This window comes from Megascapheus bottae, chromosome 26 (assembly GCF_031878675.1).
Source record: "Megascapheus bottae isolate mThoBot1 chromosome 26, mThoBot2.hap1, whole genome shotgun sequence".
Lineage (NCBI taxonomy): Eukaryota > Metazoa > Chordata > Mammalia > Rodentia > Geomyidae > Megascapheus > Megascapheus bottae.
Genome location: NC_143534.1, coordinates 15,568,258 through 15,593,835, shown reverse-complemented (window position 1 = coordinate 15,593,835; position 25,578 = coordinate 15,568,258). Strand labels below are relative to the sequence as shown.

Genomic DNA, 25,578 nt, shown 5'->3' with positions numbered 1-25,578 from the left:
TATTGTTTTAATTTGCCTTGCATTTTATAATTCTATCTCCCTCTTTAGCCTGTAGATTTAAATAGTAATAATAATAATAATATGTTCTTGCCAAAACTTTCATTGAAGCATACATTTGGCCTCATTTCATGGCTTTAAGTAATCTTACTTTTCTATGTTTACTTTAATTTCTTTTTTTTTTTTGCCAGTCCTGGGCTTGAGCTCAGGGCCTGAGCACTGTCCTTGGACTTTCTCAAGGCTAGAGCTCTACCACTTGAGTCTCAGCACCACTTCTGGCTTTTATCTATGTATGTGGTACCGAGGAATCGAACCCAGGTCTTCATGCATGATAGGCAAGCACTTTAACCACTAGGCCAAACTCCCGGCCCTACTTTAATTTCTTTATTGTATATTAATGTAGACTTGGATAAGTACCTTTTTTTACTCCAGGCAAATGATCTACATTTACAATGATTTGAAACATCCCTGAGAGTCAGTGATAGGGTAACTATTATTGAAAAAAGGAGAACACACAAAACCCAACAGTCCAGTTAAGTATACACAGCAGCATAGAACTCAGATATATGAAATATGTCTCCTCACTCCTTTTTTTTTCAAACTTTGAGGATATTGTTAGAAATTACTGCATAAAGAAAAGTGTTAGTGGCTACATTCAGAACTCCCAGATAGGAGGAGAGTGGCTGGCCAAGGTTTTCTTCACAAACGAATATCATCCATCTCTATCTGGTGGGCCATTCCTCTGGCTTGTCCCGGGGAAACTGAGTATGTTCTCTAGGCCACCAGGATCCTCACATACCCCAGACCTCTGAGCACAAAGGATATGGAGAATGGTGGAACTCTAGTCCGCTCCTGGTCCATTTCTCTAATGTGAGATGACTCGGGAACCTGATGCTTTGATATTGTGAATGTCAAGCGACATACATCCTTACCAACACTATAGCTGCTTAGTAAAAACTGACAGTGGCGTGAAAATGTGGCTCTCTGCAATTGGCTAAGCTAGAAGCTACTTGCATTTTGCCCAATTCAAGTGCCTTCACGATTGGCTGATTTAAGTATTCCTGGGCAGCTGTGTATTTGAGAGGTGCCTAGGATAACAAATACTTAGCTTCACTGGCTTCAGAGTAGCCCAGGCCTCCTCCCTTTGCTGGGGCACAGAGACCAGGAACTGAGGTGAACCTTCTCCAACCACAACAGTAATTTGTATTAACATATTTCAGAATCTTCTGGACCAATTTGTTTCCCAGTGTTTCTTTTGAATTAAAATCTTCCACAAGAAGTTAGATCTAAATTATGAACATATATGAAAATATGCAGAGCAGGGCCCCAGTGGCTCATAACTCTAATCCTAGCTACTCAGGAGGCTGAGATCTGGGAATCAAGGTTCAAAGCCAACCCAGGCAAGAAAGTCCACAAGACTCATTTCTAGTTAACCACTAGAAAACCGGAATTGGCACTGTGGCTCAAAGTTGTAGAGCAATAGCCTTCAGTGAAAAACTCAGGTATGGTATCCAGGCCCTGAGTTAAAGCCCCATGACTGACCAAAGGCCATATAGTATGAAGCTAATTGAAAGGACCGCCAGGATATTGAAACAAAAGCCATTGTAATGAATGATTGTTGTCCTTAATGTACTATGTTATCTCTCATCTCCTTTGCTGTCCCTTGGGTATCTCATATTGTTACAGTATCTCATTTTGTTATCTGATATATTGAATTTATTTGTATTTGGTTATTTGAAATTTGATAGGGAAGGGGGGAAAACCAAGACGGGTGGGGGGGTGGGGGGGAGGGTAATGGGTACCAAGACATGTGAAGAGTATCAATGTATGTGAATTAATGCACCTTCTATGGCAAATATCATGTAACCCTTTTATTAATTACAATAAAAAATATATTTTAAAAAACTGCAGAACATATACAAGGTTATTTGCATATGCACAAATACATTAACTAAAGTATGGGAAATGCAGCGATGGAAACAATCCAGATGCCCTACTGCCAATGAATGGATACAAAAAATGTGGTATATATAGCACACATACAATGGAATTCTACATAGTCAACAGACAAGATAAAATGATGGCATTTGCAGGGAAGCAGATAAATCTAGAGCGAATCATGTTGAATGAGACAAGTCAGGACCAAAGGAACAAAAGGCACATGGTATTCTTAATATGTGGCTGTTAGACACAGTACAAGAGAGAGGACTCACTCAATATTTGTGCTATGGACATGGTATTGGAAATATAAACACAACTACATAGACATAAAAATTTATGACTCTATAGACATAATGTTTTATTACATAGATTAATATGTATCTATGACATACAAACCTTCAGCCTAATTTTATGTTCTAAAATCTAAGTGCCAGTGATTATATAGAGATTCCCTTCTTGAATACTTGTTTGTTAAATATATCATTTGAAATATGATGTAAAAATCATTGTTAATAAATTCTTTAATAAAAAAATGTATGGGAGATGCAGAGAAGGATTCCAATGGTGTAACGCCTTTGAATAATTAAATTTACCAAAATGAATATCCAGAAGATGTGTTATTCAGTTGTGGGAACAGGAAGATAGAGGGGTGGGAGGGTAGACAGGCCTATGAAGAGAGGGAAAGTAAGTTAAATGTAACTATAATATTCAATGTACCTCTGAAAATGGAACCAGGTCACTTGCAGGGAAGGGTCGGTTTGGGAGAAATGAAAAAGGACAGAGATGTTGTTCAAGGTGTCAAAGCGATAAACTAACATGTGTGATTGAAACTCCTTTGACCAACTACTTAGAGATCATTTGATAAAAGTAAAATAAGATCTTCCCCACACAGGAAATTTTCTCTGTTTGAAACTACAGCATCTTCTACCTCCTTTTCAGCATGGGAGGTGGATTGGGTCTTGCACAACCCAGAGTGCTGAGGTTGGCTTTGAAAGCCTCTGCAGTAGACTACACCCCGCTGAGATCAAGGGCTGTGTTTTCTGTGTGCTCAGCATAGGGCCTGGCACAAAAGAGGTGCAGGCCCCAGAGTGTCTTTGAAGGAGTCTTGGAAGTAAAGGGGGTCAGAAAGTGTTCACAGGGGACTTGCGTAGAGTATCAGAGGAGAAACTGGCCCTCAGTGCATCTCACAGGGAGGAAAGGGACGGGGGTACAGAGAAGGCATAGTAGGGGTGGGGGCAGGCTCACATCTGGAGAGGTGACATGAAGAAAGGGACATTTGATCCCCACAGCTAGCCAATGAGCCACTTCCCTCATTTCTAGCAACTGATGTAATTTTGATTCAGTAAGTGTATTGCTCAAGTGATGCCAAGTTTTCTGATTTCTAGCAGATAGAAAGAAATCAGACAAAGACAGGACAGGTGAGCACAGTCTGCTCAACCAGACGTGATAAACAATGCCATTTGTGTGTGCATTTTTTTTTAAAATTACGATTTCCTTGTGTTTCAGGGCTCTACAGTGGCTAGAGAAGCTAGTGACAAAGAAAAGGTAAGTCCCCTTGCATGTCCTCATTGAACTCCTGGCAGTGGGCTGGCACAGTATGGTGACTTTTCCTTGCCCCAGTGAGAAGTGCATTTTTGAGTCCCTGCCTGGAATGATGACATGAGCTGGAGAATGTGACGAGGTACAAAGAGACTTGAGGAGGAGGATTGACAGAATTCAGAGATGGGAAGTAGGAAGTCACTTGAGCCAGCTCGTGGATATGGAGGGTTATAGGTGATAGCCAAGTCCCTTGAACAGTTGTCTGGGGGCTCATTGCACTTGGTGTCAGAGGGAATGATGGAAAGAGTAGTTTGGGACGCAGGTGTGGTGTCACCTCAGCAGAGTGGTGACAGAGGTGTCCTGGAGACATCAGCAGCTGAACAGAAAGAGGGCTCTAGGATGCTGATCAGCAGGCAGGCAGGGCATGATGTGACCCTGGGAGAGCAGGTGCAGCAGAGGACAAGCCTGGCCAGCAGCGCAGACCCGAAGCACATCCCCATGGGAGGGAAGGTCAGACAAGAGCATCCTGCAGCAGGCCAGCCAGAGGTGGGAACTGACCATGACAGTCTGGACTCTTTGCTCCAGTATTTCTTGGACATCTAGAGACCAAGCATTTGTCAAACATTGCAAGAAATGCCTTAGGGAACAAGACCAACCCTGTCCATAGAGCCTCACACACTCCAGTGCTAGAAACCACTTCCCTGAAGCCAAGGAGGGTGAGAACTAAGAATCCTGATGTGGATTTAACTACACGGAAGTCCCTGGGGACCTGGTCACTGAGGATGATGGGAGAGGAAAAAGAAACCACAGGTCTTTCTTTGACTCTGTGTGTGTGTGTGTGTCTGTGTCTGTGTGTGTGTGTGTGTGTGTGGTCTTTCACCTTTGGGCTATACATTTTCTCTCTCTCTCTCTCTCTCTCTCTCTCGCTCTCTCTCTCTCTCTCTCTCTCGCTCTCTCTCTCTCTCTCTCTCTCTCTCTCTCTCTCTCTCTCTCTCTCTCTCTCTCTCTCTCTCTCTCTCTCTCTCTCTCTTGCCAGTCTTGGCACTTGAACTCAGGGCCTGGGCACTGTCCTTGAGCTTTCTCTATGCTATTCTACCACTTGAGCCACAGCACCATTTCTAGCTTTTTCTGTATATGTGGTACTAAGAAATCAAATCCAGGATTTCTTGAATGCTAGGCAAGCACTCTACCACTAGGCCACACTCCTGGCCTTTTTTTATTATTATTATTTTTAAGCAGTTATACAAAGGAGCTGATGTTTAACAACGCTGTTATGGTTTTTTTTTTTGGGGGGGGGGTTAACTGTGTATTCATGAATGTGTATTTTAACACGTCAGCCTTTTTGTACCTAGATTCCAACATTAGCCCTGGCAAGCAGTGACAGTGACTGCCCATCTCTAGGCTGCTGTAAGTGAATTTTTCTTCCCAGGAGCAAATGTTTTCAAAGGGCCCCGTGTGTGCGTCAACCTCCTATCCACAGTCCCAGAGCATGACCTGGATAGGGAGGTGCTGTTTCTTTATTTGTTTCCAGTTCCTCTGGTCTGTTGCTGGCAGCATCATTTTCATCCATTGGTTTGGATTTCTGCAAGTTTAATCCATAATCTAATGACAGTTGTGTCTGTTGATGTGATGAGTGTCAAAGCCTAAGTGGTCCAACAAGGATGTGTAAGAGTGCAACTCACAAACACATCAACAGCTTGTAGCTGTGACGTGTCTTTTGAAGCAGTCTGCATGGCTCATCCTATGGGTGATCCCCACATAGCCTCACCTTTCTAGAATAAATCCTCTTAATCCCTCTCTCCCTCAATACCTTCTCTGCCTTCCCCCCTTGACAAACATGGTCAGTCAGCCCTTGTGTATACTCCTACTGGTTTGTATGTACTCTACTGGTTTAGCTTTCTGTAAGATACGAATCCAGAATTTGTTTAAACAGAGCATCACTCTTCTGAAGTCTGTGAGGATGCTTTCTCCCACATCTAACAGGACTGCCTTCCCTGGGCCACATCTGCTGTGTTCATGGAAGCCTCACAGAGCTAATGGCAAGGGCAGAAAACCTTACCTTGACCTGGATTGTACGTGTTGTTCATGTGAATGTGTTGGGAACTGTCAAGCTAGGTAATAATAACTGACATTAGTTGAGCACAAGCTAGATGCCAGAGACTTTTCCATTGTCTATGAATTTGGACACATAGTACTTAAAGCCACGGGACGATATGGAGGCAATTGTTACTTCCTCTGTGTAGATGGAGTTATTTCACAGATGGATTCAGCAACATGTCTACAGTCCCAGAGTTAGGAAGTGACCAAACCCAGGTGCTCCCGCTCCAGTGGCCTCATTTTTAACCACTGTGCTGTACTGCCTCCCACATAACTGAGTGTTCTCTTTTCCTCCCTCCTCCCCCCCTTTCTCTGAGGCTTGAGGGGTAGGGTAGTACATTCCTGTAAGTCCAGCACTCAGGAGATGTAGACAGAAGATCTTGAATTTGAGGTCAACCTGGATTCTACGTCCTATAATGATCTTGTCTCAAAAACAAGAACAACAAAAATGTTTAAATCATCTTAATTCCATTTAGTCGTGAAAATGCGGGAAAGTTTACTACATGGACTTACATAACTTATGTACACTTACATGACTTACATGTAAGTTATATTCATTAGTGAAGCACTACATCTTGAGGCTTGACCTTTTAAAAAATAATGAAATTATTTCATTTCATACCTTCTTGGCACAAACAACCAATTTGTATTTCCTCCATTTGAGCTGTCTGAACATCGTCCACATCATTTCAAGGATATGTTTTGGCACATTTTGAACACAGACTTTGCCCCCTGTATATTACACTGTGAAAACAACAATTTTAAATTGTTGTCACTCTTATCCTGAGGAAGGGCCCAAGGCTTGGTTCTCATCTGAGGACTTGGAGATTTTGATAGCTCTTCTGTATAGAAGAGCTAAAAGCCACCCTGTAAAGGGAGAGGGAATAACTATCAGGTGCAAAATGCATAAGGAATAAAAATTGATTATCAATGAAGACAGGATGTAGCACCTGCTCTCTCCTGCAGTAGAGTTTATATGTAATCTATGAACACTTACAAACTGTAACAGATTAAATTAAATGAATTCATGAAGCAGAGCGCTTAAATACATTGGGTTTTAAGCTGTGTTTCTTTGCTTTCCTTTTCCTGCCAACTTTTGGGTGTTCTTTTCATGACCAGTTTTGACTCTTCCAAAAAAAGCCACACACTCTTTGTATCTGCTTTATAGAAGGCTATAAATGCTATTAGAAGGATCACTGCCACCTTTGCTTTGCAATAGTTGGAGAATAAAAATATTCTCCATATTAGCCTTTTAGAAATGAAAGCAAGTCATGTGCAAGAAAATTATTTCCCTTGCAATCACAGTGTAAGGTACATTCCAGAAAGAATCTCTACTGACGTGGCTTAATTAGTCACCTTTATGCTTTCACTTCTTGGATTGTCTTTCATCGGAGTCATTATTTCATTTTCCATACTTTTAACTTATTGATGACAAGTTTTGAAACTGTCACTTCAAATATTTCATGATATAAGTGCAGGCAGGTCTTATCCCTTGGATTCCATTTTTGACACATAATTAGTGTGATTTGCATTAGCATAATATCCTAACAATAATGGAATCGCTTTCATGGCAACAAGTATCAGAACATGCATGTACAGATGTCTTGAAATTTAAAAAAAAAAAAAGAGCAGAAGAGTGCTTTCCATTTTTTTTAACCATTGTCAAATGCTGACAGCTGCTATGACTTGTTTTATTCCTTAATTCTTTCCTTTTTAATGGAAGGGCATCTTCCATTCATGGCTCCAGCAGTTTTCGGCTCCTCTAAATGAGACAGAGAAATGCGAATCTCCCTGGTGGTCGATCTTTTCACAGCTGCACAGCAATTCCAGTGTGACATCAAATTAGTAATTATAGCTGAGCGGACTGCTTTTTACAAATGACAGTCTTAGCGTGCCGCCAGCTAGCAAGCTACTCAGCAGGGAATCGGGGCAAGTAAAAGAAAACATAACTGCACTCACTTGATCTCTGGGGAATTTGACCTGACTCTAAAAGAAAGGGAGAGGGAGAGAAGGAGGGAGGAAGCGAGAGAGAGAGAGAGAGAGAGAGAGAGAGAGAGAGAGAGAGACAGACAGACAGACAGACAGACAGACAGACAGACAGACAGACAGGAGAGAGAGAGACAGGAGAGAGAGACAGGAGAGAGAGAGAGAGAGAGAGAGAGAGGGGGGGGGGGGGGACAGGAGAGAGAGAGAGTGAGCTGGGGATTTGCACAAATATGCCTTTTGTACATCATTCTCCACAGTTCTTCTCCAAACATATGTCTGATTTTTATATTAGGTAAAGGAAAGTCTGTATAATAGTGTCATAGAGTCACAATAAGGAAATACAGCCATGAGTTCTCTCTGGAACCCTTGAAAGAAGACAGCTGCCCTGCAATCAGCATTCGTATAACTATCTTGACTCGGGGAAATGGCCAACAAAAAGCTGCCTTATAGGTTCTTCAGCATTGTGAATTGTACTGGCAATTAATTGGCCGACATGTCTCTGGACAAGTTGCCTATGGCTGAAGGTTCAAAAGAGCTCATCATTAATACCACCTTTGTACTTCAAAAATCCTCTCCAAAAGCAATTTTCTGCATTGATTTCATGATATTTAAATTGTCATGAGTTCTAATGAATTGCTATCTCTACGTGGTCCTTTAGACTGCAATTCAAGAAACACATCAGTGTGTTCCTGAAATCTCTCTTCATCTCTTCCTTACAAGCCAGGTAGTGGTGGCTCATGCCTGTAATCCTAGCTATTCTAGAGTTTTAGGATCTAAGAAGTACAGTTCAAAGCGAGTTTGGGCAGAAAGTGTACAAGTTTCCTATTTCCAGTTAACCAGCAAAGAGTCAGAAGGGAGATGTGAATCAAGTGGCAACAGCCTTGAGACAAGAAGCCAAGTGAGAGTATAAGGGCCTGAGTTCAAGCCCCAATACCAAAATGAGAGGGGGGAACAGGCTCAAAACTTCACATGTGCTAGGCAAAAAGAGCTATGTCACTGAGTCACGTCCTCTACTATAGCCCCAGTTCCTAAAGGCAACAGCAGTAACTCCTGCTTCATAAACCAGAGATGTTTTGTGAAAGGAGAGAAGTTTATTGGGGGGAGGGGAGTGGGACAAAGGTACTGGAGTCCAAGAATCTGAGAAGAAAGGAGAATACCATTATTGGAAGGGGGGGGGTTAGAGTTTGATTGTTTGTAAAGCTAAAGGATTTGTTTCTTTCCTTGGTTCTTTTGCTTTGGTGTTCGTGAGAATCTCATTCCAATCATTTCTGGACTTCTTCAGAAGTTCTTTTCAGAAGTTGACCTCACTTAGAAAGTCTTGGACTTGACAGTCACTCAGATCCCATCTGTTCTATGAATAGTGTGTGTTGGCGGGGAAAGGTTGTTGCTACTGATAGAAAACCATTCTGAACCATTCCATCGGCAGATGTCTAAGCAAATGGGAAGAACACTATGTGTAAACCACTAGGGTATTTTGGGATGTGATCTTTTTGTTTATGGTTCTGCTTTTGGTAGTGTGAGGACCAAACCCAGTTTCTGCATGCTATACAACAAGCACACAAGCACTGTGCTATGGAGGTACAGAGCCCAAAAGTAGGAGAGTTTTTTGTTTTACTTTGTCTCTTTGCCTTAGTGCCTTTGTAATTTTTTTTCTGACTGGTGAGCCTGGCATGAGAGGAAAAGAGAGGATCTCATGCAATGATGCTTTTGGTCATTTTCCAAATTCTTCCTCAGCTAAGAGCCTTAAAGTCCTCAAGTTCCTTCAACTTTCTGGCCCAAAGTGATGCATAAACTCTCAACCTCCTCAATTTTTGTCACTGGAATGATTCACACATTAACAAGCATACCTGAAAGGTGGCAGGGAGCAGGCTAGACATGTAGGCAGCTAATTGTTATAAAATAACATGTTTATTAAGTATGAAATGAGGAACAACCAAACTCCGCAAACTTACTGAATTTTCAGATAATCATTATAGACATCCAAGCAGCAGAATCTTCTGGTAATTTTGAAGGTGCGATTTTGTATGCCCAGTAGACAGCTTGAAGTATGGCATCATAGCTTGTGTCATTTTTTTATATCACCACTAAGAGTTATACTCATAAAAGTATGATTGTTAGGGGTAGGGGATGACTAAAATTCTCTTTTACTCTATCAGCTAAGGAATTTTAGAGAAAACAACTAACAGGTAGGCATCAGCAGCCTTAGCAACCCTGAATGGAAACCATGGAAATTATCTAGTGTGTTTGGGATCTTAATTACAGTACTATTCCAGTAGTATGTTGAAGAATATTTTCTTTCTGCCATGTAAATGTAGATAAACAGGTTCAAAATTAAAAACCTACAACTGTCAAATCCAATGCTGGTCATAGATCCTGCATTCTCATGGTTTTTCTTGTGGACATTAGAAATTGGTAATGGGTAATTTCCCAAGCCAAGAACTTGGACAGTTATCTCACTTATGTTGTATGTTCTTTTGCCAGCAGACACCTGATAGCCTTGCCACTTCTTTGTCAACTTTATCCACGTTCACTAATTTGCCTTTCCATGTATCAAATTTGTGGCTTAGCTGCTTTGGGAAAGCAGAACCAATTCTATTATAAATCTCTAGCATCTCTTATTACGCCAAAATTGATAGCACACATATATCAGGATTACTAAAATTCTCTCCCTCTCAGAAATACTTGTAGAGTATATATTTCCAATTTCATCGACTATGACTTTTATGAAGTTTTATTTTGCAGGCATATTGAGAGGCACTCTATCCTGTCTCACAAAGTCCTTACATGTAGGTAAAGTAGATTAAAAAACAAAATGGGGTCCTGGGCAGTCCCTGCTATAAGACAATTAGTCTTTATTTTTCAAGTTATGCATCCAGTTTGTTGTATCACAGAAGCAGCCCATCAAAGGGGTGCTGGACAGCCGTCTTTGACATCGAGGCTTACAATTAGATTTATTTTAAAAAATGGGTTACCAAATGAGCACATCGAAGAAAAATTCATTTCGTTCTGCCATGTAAGTCCTTTAATCACAGAGTGCTCTGATATGTATTATCCTTTGCATTGAAACCTTCTGGTGCCAAAATCCTGTTTGCATTAAACACTCAAGTGTGACCGGGTTCATTTCATCTTTCCAGTGAGGCTTCCTTGCAAAAACTTGGCTCTGCATTCCATCAATATGGGCTCTCAGTGTGGTAAAAGAAGTTGTTTTTTTTTTGTTTTGGGGTTTTGATTTAGTAGGGGGAGGGTTGCTTTTTCTTTTTGCTTTCCCAGAGTTAATGGTCATTTAGAAGAATATAGTTGTCCCTTTGGGTGTATAAAATGACAGTAAAACTCAATAGAAGGCTATTTTTACTTTGAATACTGTGTATTTAAATGTTTCTAACTGTAGATACATATTTAAGAATTATGAAATGATTTTTGAAATATTTTTGTGATCTAAAAGAGAATTCAGTTTTTACATCTCACCCAAATCAAATTTCTGTATAATTTCTGATTTTATTAATAAGCCAAGCACCCTAAATTTCATACAAATGATAGCTATTTTATAGCTAAGCACAGAAATAAGTATATGATCACATTCCTATTGAAATAAATACATTCAAATCATTTCACTAAACACATTTATTTATTGTATATTTGTAGAGATTGCAAAAAATGTATTTAATTTAAAATTTCTAAGCATAAAAGGGCTAAGTAATAAGTATTTTTACATTCAACAAACATCTGTGAATCCCGGCTTCCTTCTTCTTTCCTTCCACTTTTTCTAAGAGAAGCAAGCAGTCTTGTATCTGCTCCCATGTGATTCTGAAATTTCTCTCTGGTACATTGCCATTCTATGGGTTTTGTCCACTGAACTCTCCATGGAGACTTGTGGTCATTTCTAAAAATGAGAACGTTAACCTTTGTCACTGCTCTGAATATTTTTAAATCTTAAACTGCTGGCCAAATCTGTCCTTGGGGAACATGTATAACTTTTATTGATCCATGGGGAATTATCAGTAACTATATATGCAAGAACTTTTATATCATTAAAAAAATTATCCATGTGCTGTTTCTTCAAGCTGTTTTATGTTTTATTTATACATAAGTCTTTCTGACCAGGAATGATATTGGTACATATTGTGTGTCTTTTGCACTTAACAATACGTACTTACATGCAGACAGTATTTTTTAAGTTTTTCTTCCTTAAATGAAGGCAAAAAGTTGTCAGAAATATTCATAAGTAGGCACCAGAAGCTCACACCTATAACCTTATCTATGTATTTAATAAATATCAAATTTTACATACTTTGTTACTGCAAAGAAGTTAACATGTCCTATTTTTATTATTCAAACCGTATTTTTATTCTTAATATGGGTATTAACTCTTCTGTAAGCAAACAATCCAGACTTTTAAAAAAGAGTAGAAGCCATTGCTTCATTAAGACGTCACTACCCACAGTTAGTTTGTATTGCTCTGAGAATATCAGCGTTATGGGCTGTTTATTCCTTTTTGGCAGTACTAGAAATTGAACTCAGGCCTCTCACTTGCTAGGCAGGCACTCTACCACCTGAGCCATGCCTCCAGCCTCTGTGCAATGATTATTTTTATGGTAGGGTCTTGCTTTCTGCCCAGGCCAATCTTTAGTTGTGATTGTCCTACTTATGCTTGCTTGTACTTCCGGGGATGACAGGTGTGTGTCATACACAATCACTGAGTGGATTCAGTTCCTGCAACATTTATGGCCAGGCCAGCCTCAAACTGCAATCCCTCAGTCTCTGCCTCCCATGTAAATATTACAGGCTGGAGCCACCATGCCTGGTCTTTGTGGGTAGTTTCACATGCAGAGTTTGAAGGCATTAACTTATAAGCAGTAAGGTTTTCCTGGGTATGAATCGTGTCATGTAACTTAATGTTAACCATCTAGTTCTGGGGGGGGGGAAGGGGTGGGAATGTGCTTTTTTTAAAGAAAACATTTCATCTGCAGTCATGTCTCTCAGTATGTCATACTAGTCTTGAACCCAGTTGAATCCAATACAATTTGTTGAATCCTTGCATTGATGATTATGATGTTGATGCTTATGGTAGTGATGGTGATGCTGGTGTGATACTGATGGTGATGGTGCTAGTTACAGTGATGGTAGTGTTTATAACTACTGTGGTGGTGGTCATGGTGGTCATGGTGGTGGTGGTGGCGATGGTGATTATGGTAGTGCAGAATAGTGCTAATTAACAGTGGTGAGGGTGGTCTTACTGGTGGTTGAATTCCCTTTGGCAGAATGATAAAGTCTGGCTGCTTGGGTTCCCATCTCAGCCCCTGGGTTGTCAAGCTGTGGGGCTGTGATTTTGGTTGCATCATTTTAGTTCCCTGGGCTGCAAGATGTGGTTAAGGGTGTTGGTGGATATTGTTGCAAAGAGTAAAGGGAACAGTGGGTGCAGATGACTCACTTGAGATACTTAATGCTACAGGCCTTTCTTTCCCATCTTCTCATCTGTGTACAAAACGAGTTGTTTATGTAATGGTGTTGATGCTGGGGTTTAAACTCAGTGCCTTCCACTTGCTATAAAAGTACTCTACCCCTTGAGCCACACCCCCAGCCCCTCCCCCTTTTTTTTACCTTGGCTCTGTTGCAGATAGAGTCTCGTGTTGTCGCTGGTACTGACCCCAGACAGTGGTCCTCTTAGTTATCCCTCCCACTGACAGAACAACCGTCCTGGCTTATTGATTGAAATGGAGTGTCAAAACTTTTTTGGCTGGTTGGCCTCTAACTTGGATCTTCCTGGTCTCTTCCTCTGTGTAGTTGAAATTACAAGGCTGGTACACCACACTCAGCCTTAGGCAACTCTTTACTCCTTACTCACCCAGTTCCAAAGCATCCTTACACAGAAATGTCCAAACTGTCTGCCTGGAGCGTCGCAGTCTGTCTGCAGCACCTCTGTTTTGGGGGTGTAGGTCTGGCTGCAATCCTCCACTGTCAGCTACCCCAAATGTCATATTTGGGGTAAAGCCCATTTTCTTAGTACCTTCAGACTGAGTTCATTACACTCATTAAGACCTTGCCTTGTATTTACTTCAGAACTCTCCTCTTTATGGTTCTAAATCCTATGTGTGTGACACATCCATGAAACAGGAACAGCTGTTTTCTGAAGAAAGCATTCTGGGTTTTATGGTTTTCATTTATTACATTACTTTTAAGTTATTAATGACAGATTTAGATGGTTCATTCGCAATTGTTTTATGAAGACTGATACTGTGTTTTTATTTCTTCATGACTCTGACCCAGAATAAACGTTTTTAAAAAGATCCATCTTCCCTCAGAACCTTGATTTTTTATCTCTACATCTTCTGTAACTCTTGCTGACTTCACTTTCCTTCTTCCTTTTTTTCTTTTATTTATTCATTTTGGGGAATGTGGAAGTGCTGGGGATTGAACATAGGACCTTACCGACTAAGCCAAGGGCATAACTACTTGAGCCCCCTTAGTTTTTAGTTTTATTTTTCAAATAGTGTCTCATCAACTTTGCCCCACCCATCTCAACTCTGATTCTCCTTTCTCTGCCTCCTGAGCAGATGGGATTACAGGTGTGTGAGGTCAGACCTGGTCCCGTACTGTCTCATGTTCTACCTACTTGGCTGTCATGTCTTTCTCCCATACAAGCTTACAAAGGAAAGATGCTTCAAAAGATATATCCACATGTTATCTTTAGCAGGGAACCATGTGGAGCCAGAAAGAAAAGATTGTTTCTTTGGACCATTCGTTTTCTCATCTGGTTTATACTTAATGGTAAAATACCCATTCTGGCTTCATTATCATATTACACAAAGAAAGGCAGTATAGTACATTGCATTCCTTTCAAGAGAACAAAATAAGCAATGGTTAGCTGGAAGGAATTGAGGATGGAGGTTTGATTGTTGGTATTTTTTTGAGCTCTCCCAAAATGCAGGTTGCTCAAAGTAAAACTGAATAGTAAACACTGTTTTAAAACGACATGCCAATTTACTGCAGCAGCACAAGGTGGTTGAGTCTTAATTTTGTGGGTTTTTTTTTCCATAATCCACATTTTAAGTTGCTTGTTATCACTTGGTAGGAGTGTGGTTCTCCTCTTAGCTGAACTTCTTTATTTACAAAGGGTGAAATGAAACATGATTCTTATAGCACTGTGTTGAGAGAAGAAATGTGTTCTTTGCCATTGTCCAGACCAAGAGCAGAACTTGATGGGGTGGAGAGTAGAAGGTTTAGAAGGGCGGACGGTAAGCCTCTGGCTGAAGTCCCCCCCGGACTCAAAATGAAGATGTGATTATGCCATGAGAGAACATATTATTTGTAACCAAAGTCCAGCAAAGCCCAACCAGAAGTGAGGGAATGGTAGAGTTGGGGTTGAGCCAGTAAGAAAATTGAAGGTTCTTGATAAAGTACCAAGAACACAACTCCTGTACTTGGAGGACTTCATGTAAGGATAGACTTGGGTTTTCTCTTTCATAATAGGGAGCATGTTTAACCCGGTTCCCATTGGGCCTGCTCCCTGTGGCTGCAGCTCACTGGTGCCCCCTGGCGGTGTTGAGTTGTCTCTCACTTTATTACCCTGTTGTACAGGGCAAACTTCCATTTCCAGGGTTAAGTATGTACATGATTTTTAGATTTTATTCAAGCTTTTCTTTCTTTTTCTTTTTTTTTCATTTGTTTTAGGCCAAAGAACTGCCAACTTTAAAGGATAATGATTTCATTAACGAAGGCCAGAAGATTTACATTGATGACAGCAACAAGAAGGTATTCTTGGAAAAACTGAAAAAGGATGTTGAGGTAAGAAGAATCAATGAGAAAGACATCTCCGTGGCATTGGGATCAACTCTGTTCATTTTTAGGAGCTTTTTAAGCCATCTACTTAAATCTACCACCATTACAAACCATAAATATACATATGCATATGTGTGTGTGTGTGTGTATATGTGTGTATAAATGCACATTCTATACATTCCAGCTCACATACTACAGATAGACATCACATTATATGATCTAGGTTTAAAATGCAGTATGCCAGAGTTCGGGCTGATAAAGATCAGACAAGCCTGATACCATCTTCTAGGTGGGGACAGCCTTGGGGTCCCCTGCCTGCCCGCAGCATCTGTGCAGAATGTGAGAGGACCAGGGCTGGTGTGCCGGAAACTCGGAACGAACAGAGCATGGAAAAATGAAATGTTTAGTGACTCACAGAGTCTTGGCACTCTTCCTTCTGGTGCCCCTCTCAGGGCTAGTGAGCCTAGCCTCACTCAGATCTTGGTTTAATATCACCACCAGTCATCGTGAACAGGGTCCTGGGCCCAAAAAGCCAGCCTTGCTCTATCATAGGACTTAGCCCTGTGGGCACAGAATTATGGAATAAGACCCAATGTTCTGAAGGGCTTTGTCTATCGTGAACAAGATTCCTCCTTAAGTACTGTTTTGTTTAGGACTTTTTTTTTAAATCTACTTATCATTTTGCTTAGTGTAAAGGCATTGCAGCTTTCCTATTGGGCTTCCATATTTAATTATTTTAGAAGTAAACTCAGAAATGGTTGTTACTCAGTTAAAATACCATGCCACAAGAATTCTAATTCAGGCAGTCACTCAACTGGGGTTCTCTTACCTGTATGCTCCCACCTAGTCAGATCTGCTACTTAGAGGGAACTCTGTGGAAAGGAAAGTCTTTCCACGTCACTAAACAAAAATAGCCAAAATGATTAGAGCCAGAGAGTGAATGCCATGCATCTGATTCTTCACCAAGGGCGAGGTGGTATTTTAATTCAGTCATCTACCAGCTCTTTTCATTGCAAAACATTCAGGCTGACCGAGTTCATTCCTTTTGTTTTTCTTTTTTTTCTTTTAGGTGCCCATCTTGGGGCTTAAACTTTAGGGCCTGGGTGCTATTTCTGAGCTCCTCCTTCCTCCCTCCCCCCAAGGCTAGCATTCTACAATTTGAGCTACAGCTCCACCTCCAGCTTTTTGGTGTTTAATTAAAGATTAAGAGTCTCAAGGACTTTCCTTCCCAGGTTGGCTTTGAACTATGATTCTCAGATCTCAGCCTCCTGAGTAGCTAGGATTACAGGCGTGAGCCACCAGCGCCCTGATCGTTGCTAATTATTGTTCAGGCATTTAACAAAATTTTCTACATCATTTTAATTGCCATGGTGTATATGCTTGGATTAAAACATTAGTATTTTATTCTGGGAAAAAATACACATTTCTAGTTTTTCTTTTGCCAGGTAACATCTATTTTCCAGTCTCTTATTAATAAGCATTTATTTCGTTCCCAGTTGTCAGTGGTGATTATTTAAATGCATATTTGTTAAGTATTTCCTATTTACACTGGGGTCAAATTTGATCCCAATTGATAATTAAACACTATGCCATAGCCAACAAGAGAAATAGTCTCTTTTGAGTTTTTAACTGATTAAAAATCTCTGATCTTGAGAAATAATATTGGTTAGGCAATTATAGTAAATAACCCTTCAGGTTATCTATGACTTGCCCCCCCCCATATTTTTTCTCTTTTCATTTTGGCTTTGTATCATAAATCACATGTAGCCTCCAGAAAGAATGTAATTCAAGCGGTTCAGACTGGCATTTGAACTACATGAGGATCCTCTTAAGTCTTTTGTTGTCTCTAATAATGTTGTTGATTAAAGGATTGGATAGTTTAATCCTCATACATGGCTCTCACACTTGGCTGTTTTGTTGAAAGGCAGGCAGGGCATAAAGTGTTCTTTCATTAAAACAAATTTTCTCAATGGCTGATAACAGTGTCTTTAGTTTTAAAATTCATGCAGGAGCATCATTAAATTTTTAAGCAGGTAATTGTGGTAAAGTAGCTTGACATTTGATCCTGACAATGAGACTAGAATTTAATCAAGTTTTATTTTTCCATGAGCTCCAGGCTTGCTAATTTAGCTGACTGGTCTAACTGCTAAAGTTGAGATATGTTTGGGGAGTTGGTTTTGTTTTGTTTTTGGTTGTAGATGTTATTGGCTTTTTGCTTTGAGGTGGGATTCTTTTTATAAGGCTTAATAGAATATTTGAGTATTACAGCTCAAATGATTTTTTTCTCAAGAAAAGAATTGTCCAGAGAACTTTGCACAAAAGTAAACTGATATAAGCCCTTTGAGAGAGAAAAAGAAGAACGAGAGAGAGAGAGAGGAGAAGAAGAGGAGGATACTACATTCAGATCAGAACTTGAAGACACATTCCCACCTACATTGACATAAAACATAAAATAGGCATAAAATTATACAAGTTAAAGATGTTTGTGATAATTCAGTGGATACTTTGCACTCTGAAAGCAAGCTCCAAAGTGTGAGGTGATAATTTTAAACAAGTGGTCAAATACTACACAAGGCTGACAGGAATTCTAGTTTAACAATCAGACATGTTGGGATGTAGCAGTGGAACAAGTATGTTAAGAAAGTTAACAAGTTAAGATAATTGAAACCTGTTGTGAAAATAGTTCATTCGCTGTATCTTGGCCACACCATTTGGTAGAAGAGTTGGTGACAGAACTCATAAAGATGGTGAGAAGACAGTATCCCACAGATGTGGCACAGGCTGGGTGTATAGGTCAATGGTAGAGTGCATTCAACACTTGGGGCCCTGGAACCAAAAAGAACAAAATGGGAAAACAAAACACATTTGGCATAATCATGAATTAATTATTAAAGGCTCCAATTAGATGAGACATTCTAGGTGAGAAAAAGAGGTAGATCCTTAGTCCAGGTACAGGTAATTATGAAGACTTTAAGAATGAAGAAAACCAGGACTGGGAGTGTAGCTTAGAGGTAGAGTGTTTGCCTAGTCATGCATGAATCCATGGATTCGATTCCTCAGTGCCACATAAACAGAAAAGGCCAGGTGGCACTGTGGCTCAAGTGATGGAATGCTAGCCTTGAGCAGAAGCAGCTCAGGGACAATGTGTAGGCCCTGAGCAAGTCCCAGGACTGGCCAAAAAAAAAAAAAAAGAAGTAAACCGGGGAACTTAAAAGATTTTGTCTTCTGTACTTAAAAAATAAATATTAGATGGATAGATAGATAAGAATTTTATAGGAATGAACAGTAAAAAAAATTAAAAAGTGGATATGTGTTAAGTTCCTGATATTCACCAGAAACTGGACCAACGTCTAAGCCCCAGCCCAAAACTTGGTCTTTTCCCATTTCTACCCAGTCCTCTAGACCCATGCCTAAGAGATGGCATGGTATTTCCCTGAATCACTGTGTTTTACTTCACCCAGGGCTTCAGGGACATCATCATAGGAACTCATCTCCCTTTATTTCTTCTTTACTAGAAGAGGAGCCAAAGCAGGGTCTGACCACAGGTTGGAGATCCAGGAAAGCTGCTCAGGGAAGCCTGACATGGCGAGACCAGGCTCAGGAGGGACACAGCTAATGAGTCCAGCCAGCTCTGTTGCCCTCCTTGCTGGTCCTGTAGGTTACTCAGTGTATTTGGAGGTCAGCCATGTGAAGGTCAGAGGTGGTTTTGAAGATCAGTCATGGGCAGCTTAGCAGTGTTATTTAAAAGTCAGCCCTGGGAAAGTTGGAAGTCCTTTGGGTAAGCTATGTAAAGGTCAAAGTAGATGCAGAGGCCAGCCCTTGGAAAGTCTAGGAGTAGAACACTCATTGCAGACAAGCCAACTACATCGTGATCAATCTCACTGTGCTTCACTTCATTGTTGCCTCTTGCTGCTGCGAAGGATTTTTGGTGTTGCTTTGCTCCTGGTTTTTATTTCAGGTGGGTAGTTTAGTGGAGGGAGTGGGTTGGTAGAGAAGAAGCAGAAATCGCATTCACTCAGTTACTTGCTTGTTGGGGAGCCCCACACCTGCCAGGGGACAGGAGTGCAAGAGAGCAAACACAGACAGACCTCTTCTGAGGCTGTGGTTGACTGAGACACCCCCACAAAACGAGCTGAGCCCCGGGTGTGGAGGGAAAGATACCTAAGCAGAAGGTTCTGAAGGAAGCCCCCGTGTACAGATGAGAAGGTCAGAGAGAATAGACTAGGGGAGCCAAGATAGCCATGGGAGAATATTGTTGCTGTAGGTTAATGGGGCTAAGCCAGATTTGCATCTTGAAAACACCTTCTGTCTCTAGGAGGCTAGAAGGGAAGCTCAGAGAACCCCTAGTTCTTTACCATCTCCCTGGGACTTCCATGTGCCCAGACTGAGAGAGCAGGATGACAAGGGGACTTTTCCCATCCCACAGGAAAGCTGAGCCAGCCCAGGAAAGTCTCCATCCTCCCCTTTTGCCCCCCCCCACACTCTGAGGGGTGCTTTTGCCACCTGGTAACTCAGCACTGCCTCAGCCCCTGTGCCTGGAGTGGCCTCCAGCTCTGGCTGAACCAGCACAGAATGAGAGAAAGGAACTTCGGTGTGTGGCTTCTCATGGGTTGCAAAGTATCCCATCTTCTGTTCCCTCCTCACTTCCCTCTCAGAGGGGCTTCCTTGCTCATGAAAGCAAATGATTGAGACATGTGGGCTTTTGGACAGCACAATAATCTTTCCAGGCAAGTGTACTGAATTTCAAAGTGCTTTCCAAGCTACGCAGGGGCTCTGCCCAAGCTACTTGGGAGGTCCCAGCTATTTCCCATTAGCTGGCTTCATTGCTGGGAGAAACTTTCTCTTCCCTCCCTCCTGGGCTCTTTCACACTGGGCATGCTCACTGCTCTTCCCTGTAACCGAGCCTCCAGGATAAATGCAAGCTTCTGCTTCCAGCTTCACATCTCAGGGCAACGAATCCAAGATCAGAACCAGCTGGAAGTGTGAGGCTGGGTTTTAGTTGAAGAAACTGAGACTTCGGGAGCCTCGTGGAAGAGGATGGGGGAGGGGGACCTCTGTAACACCCTGTACCCCTCCTTCACAGTCTTCCCTCATGTATGTTAGCTGAGTTTGTGTTCCGTGTGTGTGTGTGTGTGTGTGTGTGTGTGTGTGTGTGTGTGCGCACACCAGGCCTGTGTCCTGAACTCAGCACCTGAATGCTGTCCCTGAGCTGTTTTGCTCAAAGCTAGCACTCTACCACTTGAGCCACAGCTCCACATCCAGATTTTTGAGTGATTTATTGGAGTAAGAGTCTCCCAGACTCTTCTGTCCCAACTGACTTTGGACCTCGATCCATAGATCTCAGCCTCCGGAGTAGCTAGGATTACAGGTGTGAGCCGGCTTCGAGTCCATGTTCCTTAAATCCTGATGGTTGTGAAGGAACAGATGACTGACGTGATGCCTCTTCCTCCCACCTCCAAACCCCAGTTTCTTGCCCAGTTAAAACTCATGGATTACAGTCTTCTGGTGGGAATTCATGATGTGGAGAGAGCGGAGCAAGAAGAGGTGGAGTGTGAGGAGAACGACGGCGAGGAGGAGGGGGAGAGTGACGGCACACACCCCATCGGGACCCCACCAGACAGTCCTGGAAATACACTCAACAGCTCACCACCCCTGGCTCCCGGCGAGTTCGATCCAAGCATTGATGTCTATGGAATTAAATGCCATGAGAGTAAGCTTAATGACTAGCAACTCTTGCGCATGTGCAGTGGTTTTATCTTTACATTGTGATCTCCCACTGTGAAAACCCCAATTCCAGGTGCATTGATTTGGGGACTGGGCTGGGAAGAAGGAATGGAAACCTCTGCTATTAAATTCTGTGATGTTAAGTGGTGGACTGACACTGTCACAGTCTTCTAGTACCTATCTACCTAAATGTATACATAGGTGTGTACGTGTGTATAATCATATACCCACATTTGCAGATAACATATAAAAGATTTAAATCTTACTTTAAACTATTTCCTTTCTGTTTTATTTTCATTATTCTTCTTTTCTATTTTTGCCAGCAGGTACTGGGACTTGAACTCAGGGCCATAAATGGTTGTGCTGGTCTTATAGAGCATTTTTGTTTATACAAAAGTTGTCATTAAAGAAAGCTGTCATTAAAGAGTTGGCAAACAAAGATGGGAATACTTGTTTCTGCCAAGTATTTGTAGCTTATGCCTATAATCCTAACTACTCGGGAAGCAGAGTGAGGATCTAGATTCAAAACCAGTCTGAGTAGACAACTCAGAAACACCATTAATCTCCCATGAATCAGCAAAAAGCCAGAAGTGGAGGGCTGCCTCCAGTGGTAGAGCACCAGACTTGAGTCAAAAAGTCAAGCAAGTACACAAGGCCAGAAGTTCAAGCCCCAGGACCAAACCCCCTTCACTCCCCAAAATAAAGAGGATACTTGTTCCCATTTGGACCTGCACTGTTGTGGTGCTTCTTTGTTTTTATTAACTTTTTAAACTGAAGAGAACTGGGTACAAAGAGCCAAGTGAACTGTGCAGGAGTTGAGTTTGTTTTCCAGCTCTGTCACTCCTGATACCCCAACTCCTCCTCATCCCAACCTCATTCTTCCCTCCCTGAGTACCTCATGCTTTTTCCAAAGTAATCATGCTTTCTTCCCTTTACAGACTCACCCAGAAAAGAGGTGTACTTCATGGCCATTATTGATATTCTCACTCACTATGATGCAAAAAAGAAAGCTGCCCATGCTGCAAAAACTGTTAAACATGGCGTAAGTATGGCTCTCTATTCTGGAGGCGGGGTGGGGGCCACCTCTGCCTGCTCTCTGCTCCTTTCTGCCAAGTTGTTTCAAGTCCTCTTCTGATGCTTTTCTCTAGAGGCCAGGAGTCTTCTCAACTAACCCTAATCCCTACTCTTACCCCTCTCCTGGCCCCTGATGAGCCCCTTAGACTGGGACTTCCACACAAGGAATAGTAATAGCCACCTGCGTTCCAGAATATTCTATAGATCCCCCTGTTGAGAAGCACAGATTGAAATGCTGGAGACACTCGGGTGCTGCAGGGTTTCACACTGAGGCGGCATTCCCAGCGATCTGTCCAATTCTGTTCTCATCTGCAGAATTCTATTTCTTTTCTCATAGTGAATTTTTTCTGTATAAGGTCAACATTTCATGATATTAGTTCTGTGGCACTTATTCAGAATCATTATCCTAAGCATATTAGCTTGCTCCATCCCCGTGACAAGCCAGAGGGAAACACTAGTGTATCCCCTTTTGTCAACTGGAGAACCTGAGGAAGACAGCCTCAATCAGGAATGACTTGCCAAAACCCATCACTGGGCAGTGATAGAGATGAGGTTCCAGCCTGAGCCAGCACTGCGCTTCTGTCCCGACCCTTGACTGGAATCCCCATCTGTCTGAGCGAACGTAACACATGTCTATTTTATGTGTGTATTGTAGGACTCCATTCTGAACTTCTTGGTATTGAAAGGTCCTAGAGCAGAACCCACACAGCTCGGCCAGGCTATGTGCATTCACACTGGCAGGAGAGGTACCTCCCATTATGGCATGGAGTCAATTCAAACACACCAGAATCAACACTCAACTAAAGCTGTCATCCCAGAAATGGAAACAGCTTAAAACCAAATTCCATTTGCCAAAGAACTATTTCAGTCACATTCTCAGCAGCTGTGGTGTTCCTGCCATAACTGAACCCAGACTCAGGCCTCCTGGGCCCAGGCCCAGAGAGCACAGTGAGAGAGGCAGGCAGGGCTCCATCCCCTCAGAACCTTCTGAGTAGCTCTTGAGTCTACGCTATGCCAGGTCTTGGTCTAGTCCAGAAGCTGAGGGACAGGCTCCAGAAGGCCCTCTGGCCATTCTCTGATGCACACCACTGGTTGAAAACACATACATTGCAGAGCCAGAACTGGACAGAACCTGTGTTTCACCTTTCTCTCTGCAAACCAAGTAAGCAGTCCTGGTGCCTTGTCTGATGAAGTTCACGAGTGGATAGATGAGGTAACCAAGCCAGCCACTGAGTGGATGTTTTATAAGTATTCTAGAGTGTGTATCTTATGAAACCAAAGTATACTGCAGCCCAGTCCGTATTCTTAGTAAGTGACCAGTTTCGCTCTGGACTAAGATCATAGGCAACATACAAAACCCAACTGTTACATTTAGCAGAGAACTATTGGATTGGACTGTTATGGTGGGGAGCCATGTTCTGCTTTCAAGACTTGCCTCCTCAGTGAACACTCAAACAGCCCAGGCCAGGAAATTACAAGTCTGCCCGTGAACTTGACTGTCTAAAAATAGTTCTGGTGACTTAGTTGAACTCTGCTCTTGCCCTTTGCAGGCAGCTCAGGAAACTGGCCAGGCTCTGCCTTGTGTGTGTTGGCCAGTGCTTGGTATCTAACAATAGAAGATCTCCCACTGGGCTTCTGCCAAGGGCCCAGCTTCCTTGTCTGTGCAAGGTCTTGGTTAAGGGGGAACAGAAAACACCCCCCATTCTTTACTGTCCCTGTGGGAGATGCAGCCAGAAACATGGATCTTACTGGCCACGAGGTCAACTGGAAGCTGGGGCAGTGGTCCCAGGATCCATTAACTGCTGCCATCTGAGTTTGGAGCACTGACCATTCCCCTCTGTCTTCACTGAAACTGTCTTGAAATGTAAGACAACTTTTGTGGTATTTAAGGCTCCCTTTTCTCCACAGGCTTATGTTTTTGTCATTTTCAAAGTCTGCCTTCTTGCCACAAACATGTATTATCCCTGTGCCTGTGAATATAAGCCTCACAGATGCCACTGCTTGAGAGGAAGGAATGTCTCGAATCTGGCTAATTTGATTTTGGTTTTTGTTTGGGATTCTTTTTCAAGTTGCAATTGTCCTAGATAGGTCACGGATTCATAAGAACTTGGATGACTCAGATAAATAGCTGGGGTATTTTGAGAGCAGAGGCTATCTAGGTATGAATATTATTAGCTTTATGGCTGGGCTGGGGCTTAGATGACTTGCCTAGCATGCTCTATCCCCATCACATGAAAGAAAAAAAGGAAATCTTTATATATACATATATATTTTTTAACAACACTTAGTAAACTAAGTAATTTGCGGAAAACCATGAATAATATATCAATATTCCTTTCCTTTAAAATTGACCAGGCTGGTGCAGAGATCTCAACCGTGAACCCAGAACAGTATTCAAAGCGCTTTTTGGACTTTATTGGTCACATCTTGACGTAACCTCCTGCACAGCCTCTGATGGACATGAGCATGTGACGGACAAAGGTGGCTTTGGTGTAGGACAAAAGAAAACCAAACTCAACGAAGCACTCATCTTGCAGGAAGCAGACCTCTGTTTACATCCTTAGGCTAAGATGACCAATTGGGGGGAGGGGGACTACTTGCTTTAACAGGTACCTGATACTCCCCAGCCTCATTCTAGCTACTTCAACTCTGTGTGGGTGCGCTTGCGCATACATGCACATGCTCTTGTGCACATTTTTAAAATAATCAGAATCGACTGGCTTGAATCAGAATGTTATAAGGAAAAACTCTCTGATTCCAGCTGTGGATGGGTGGGTGGATGGATGGATAGTTGGATGGATGGATGGATGGATGGATGGACAAACACACTGGGGGAGGGGGAACAGAAATGCACATAGAACAACTGTTGGCATCATGCAATAAACTGTGGATCAGTTTATCTTTGAGTTGCAAATGGGAAACAGTATTCATAATAATAATGAAGAGAATAATAATGAGGAGGATAATGATGCTGATTAAAAAGTAAAAAAGGAAATATTTTACTTCAAATGTTATACTAATACACCACACACACACACACACACACACACACACGCACACACACACACACACACGTACACACACTTCTTAATAATTATCACCAGAGCCCCCATTCCTGGATGGAAGGATGCTGGCATCTTCATAGCGTGGGGTTCTGTCCCTAGAGTGTTGGAACCCCCGGTCCCCCCCAGAATAACCACCCTCCTCTCCACCACAGGATTTTGTTCACATTTCCAGCTCTATAAAGATGTCTAGGAAAACTGCTTGCTTTTCTTTCTTTCCGGGAGACTCTACATTGTTACACCAGTATGTTTTAGGAATTCATGCTACAAAATAAAAAGGCTTACCTGAAAGTAAGTTTGGGGCATAGTTTGGGCAATAGTAACTATATCTCCCTGTAGGAAGATGAATAGAATTAACATTCAACTTCTCCTGTCAAGAATG

At 41.9% G+C, this 25,578-nt stretch overlaps 1 protein-coding gene across 1 annotated transcript in view; it reads left to right on the top strand.

The window, feature by feature from the left end:
* Pip4k2a (phosphatidylinositol-5-phosphate 4-kinase type 2 alpha) overlaps positions 1-25,189 on the top strand; it is a 138,208-nt gene extending 113,019 nt beyond the window's left edge. Inside the window, exons 6-10 of the mRNA XM_090319018.1 lie at positions 3,445-3,483; positions 15,229-15,342; positions 20,803-21,046; positions 21,999-22,102; positions 24,490-25,189. Of these exons, the coding sequence (XP_090175144.1) occupies positions 3,445-3,483; positions 15,229-15,342; positions 20,803-21,046; positions 21,999-22,102; positions 24,490-24,570 (582 nt within the window). The 3' untranslated portion in view covers positions 24,571-25,189. The remainder of the gene's footprint in view (positions 1-3,444; positions 3,484-15,228; positions 15,343-20,802; positions 21,047-21,998; positions 22,103-24,489) is intronic.
* The last annotated feature ends 389 nt before the right edge of the window (positions 25,190-25,578 follow it).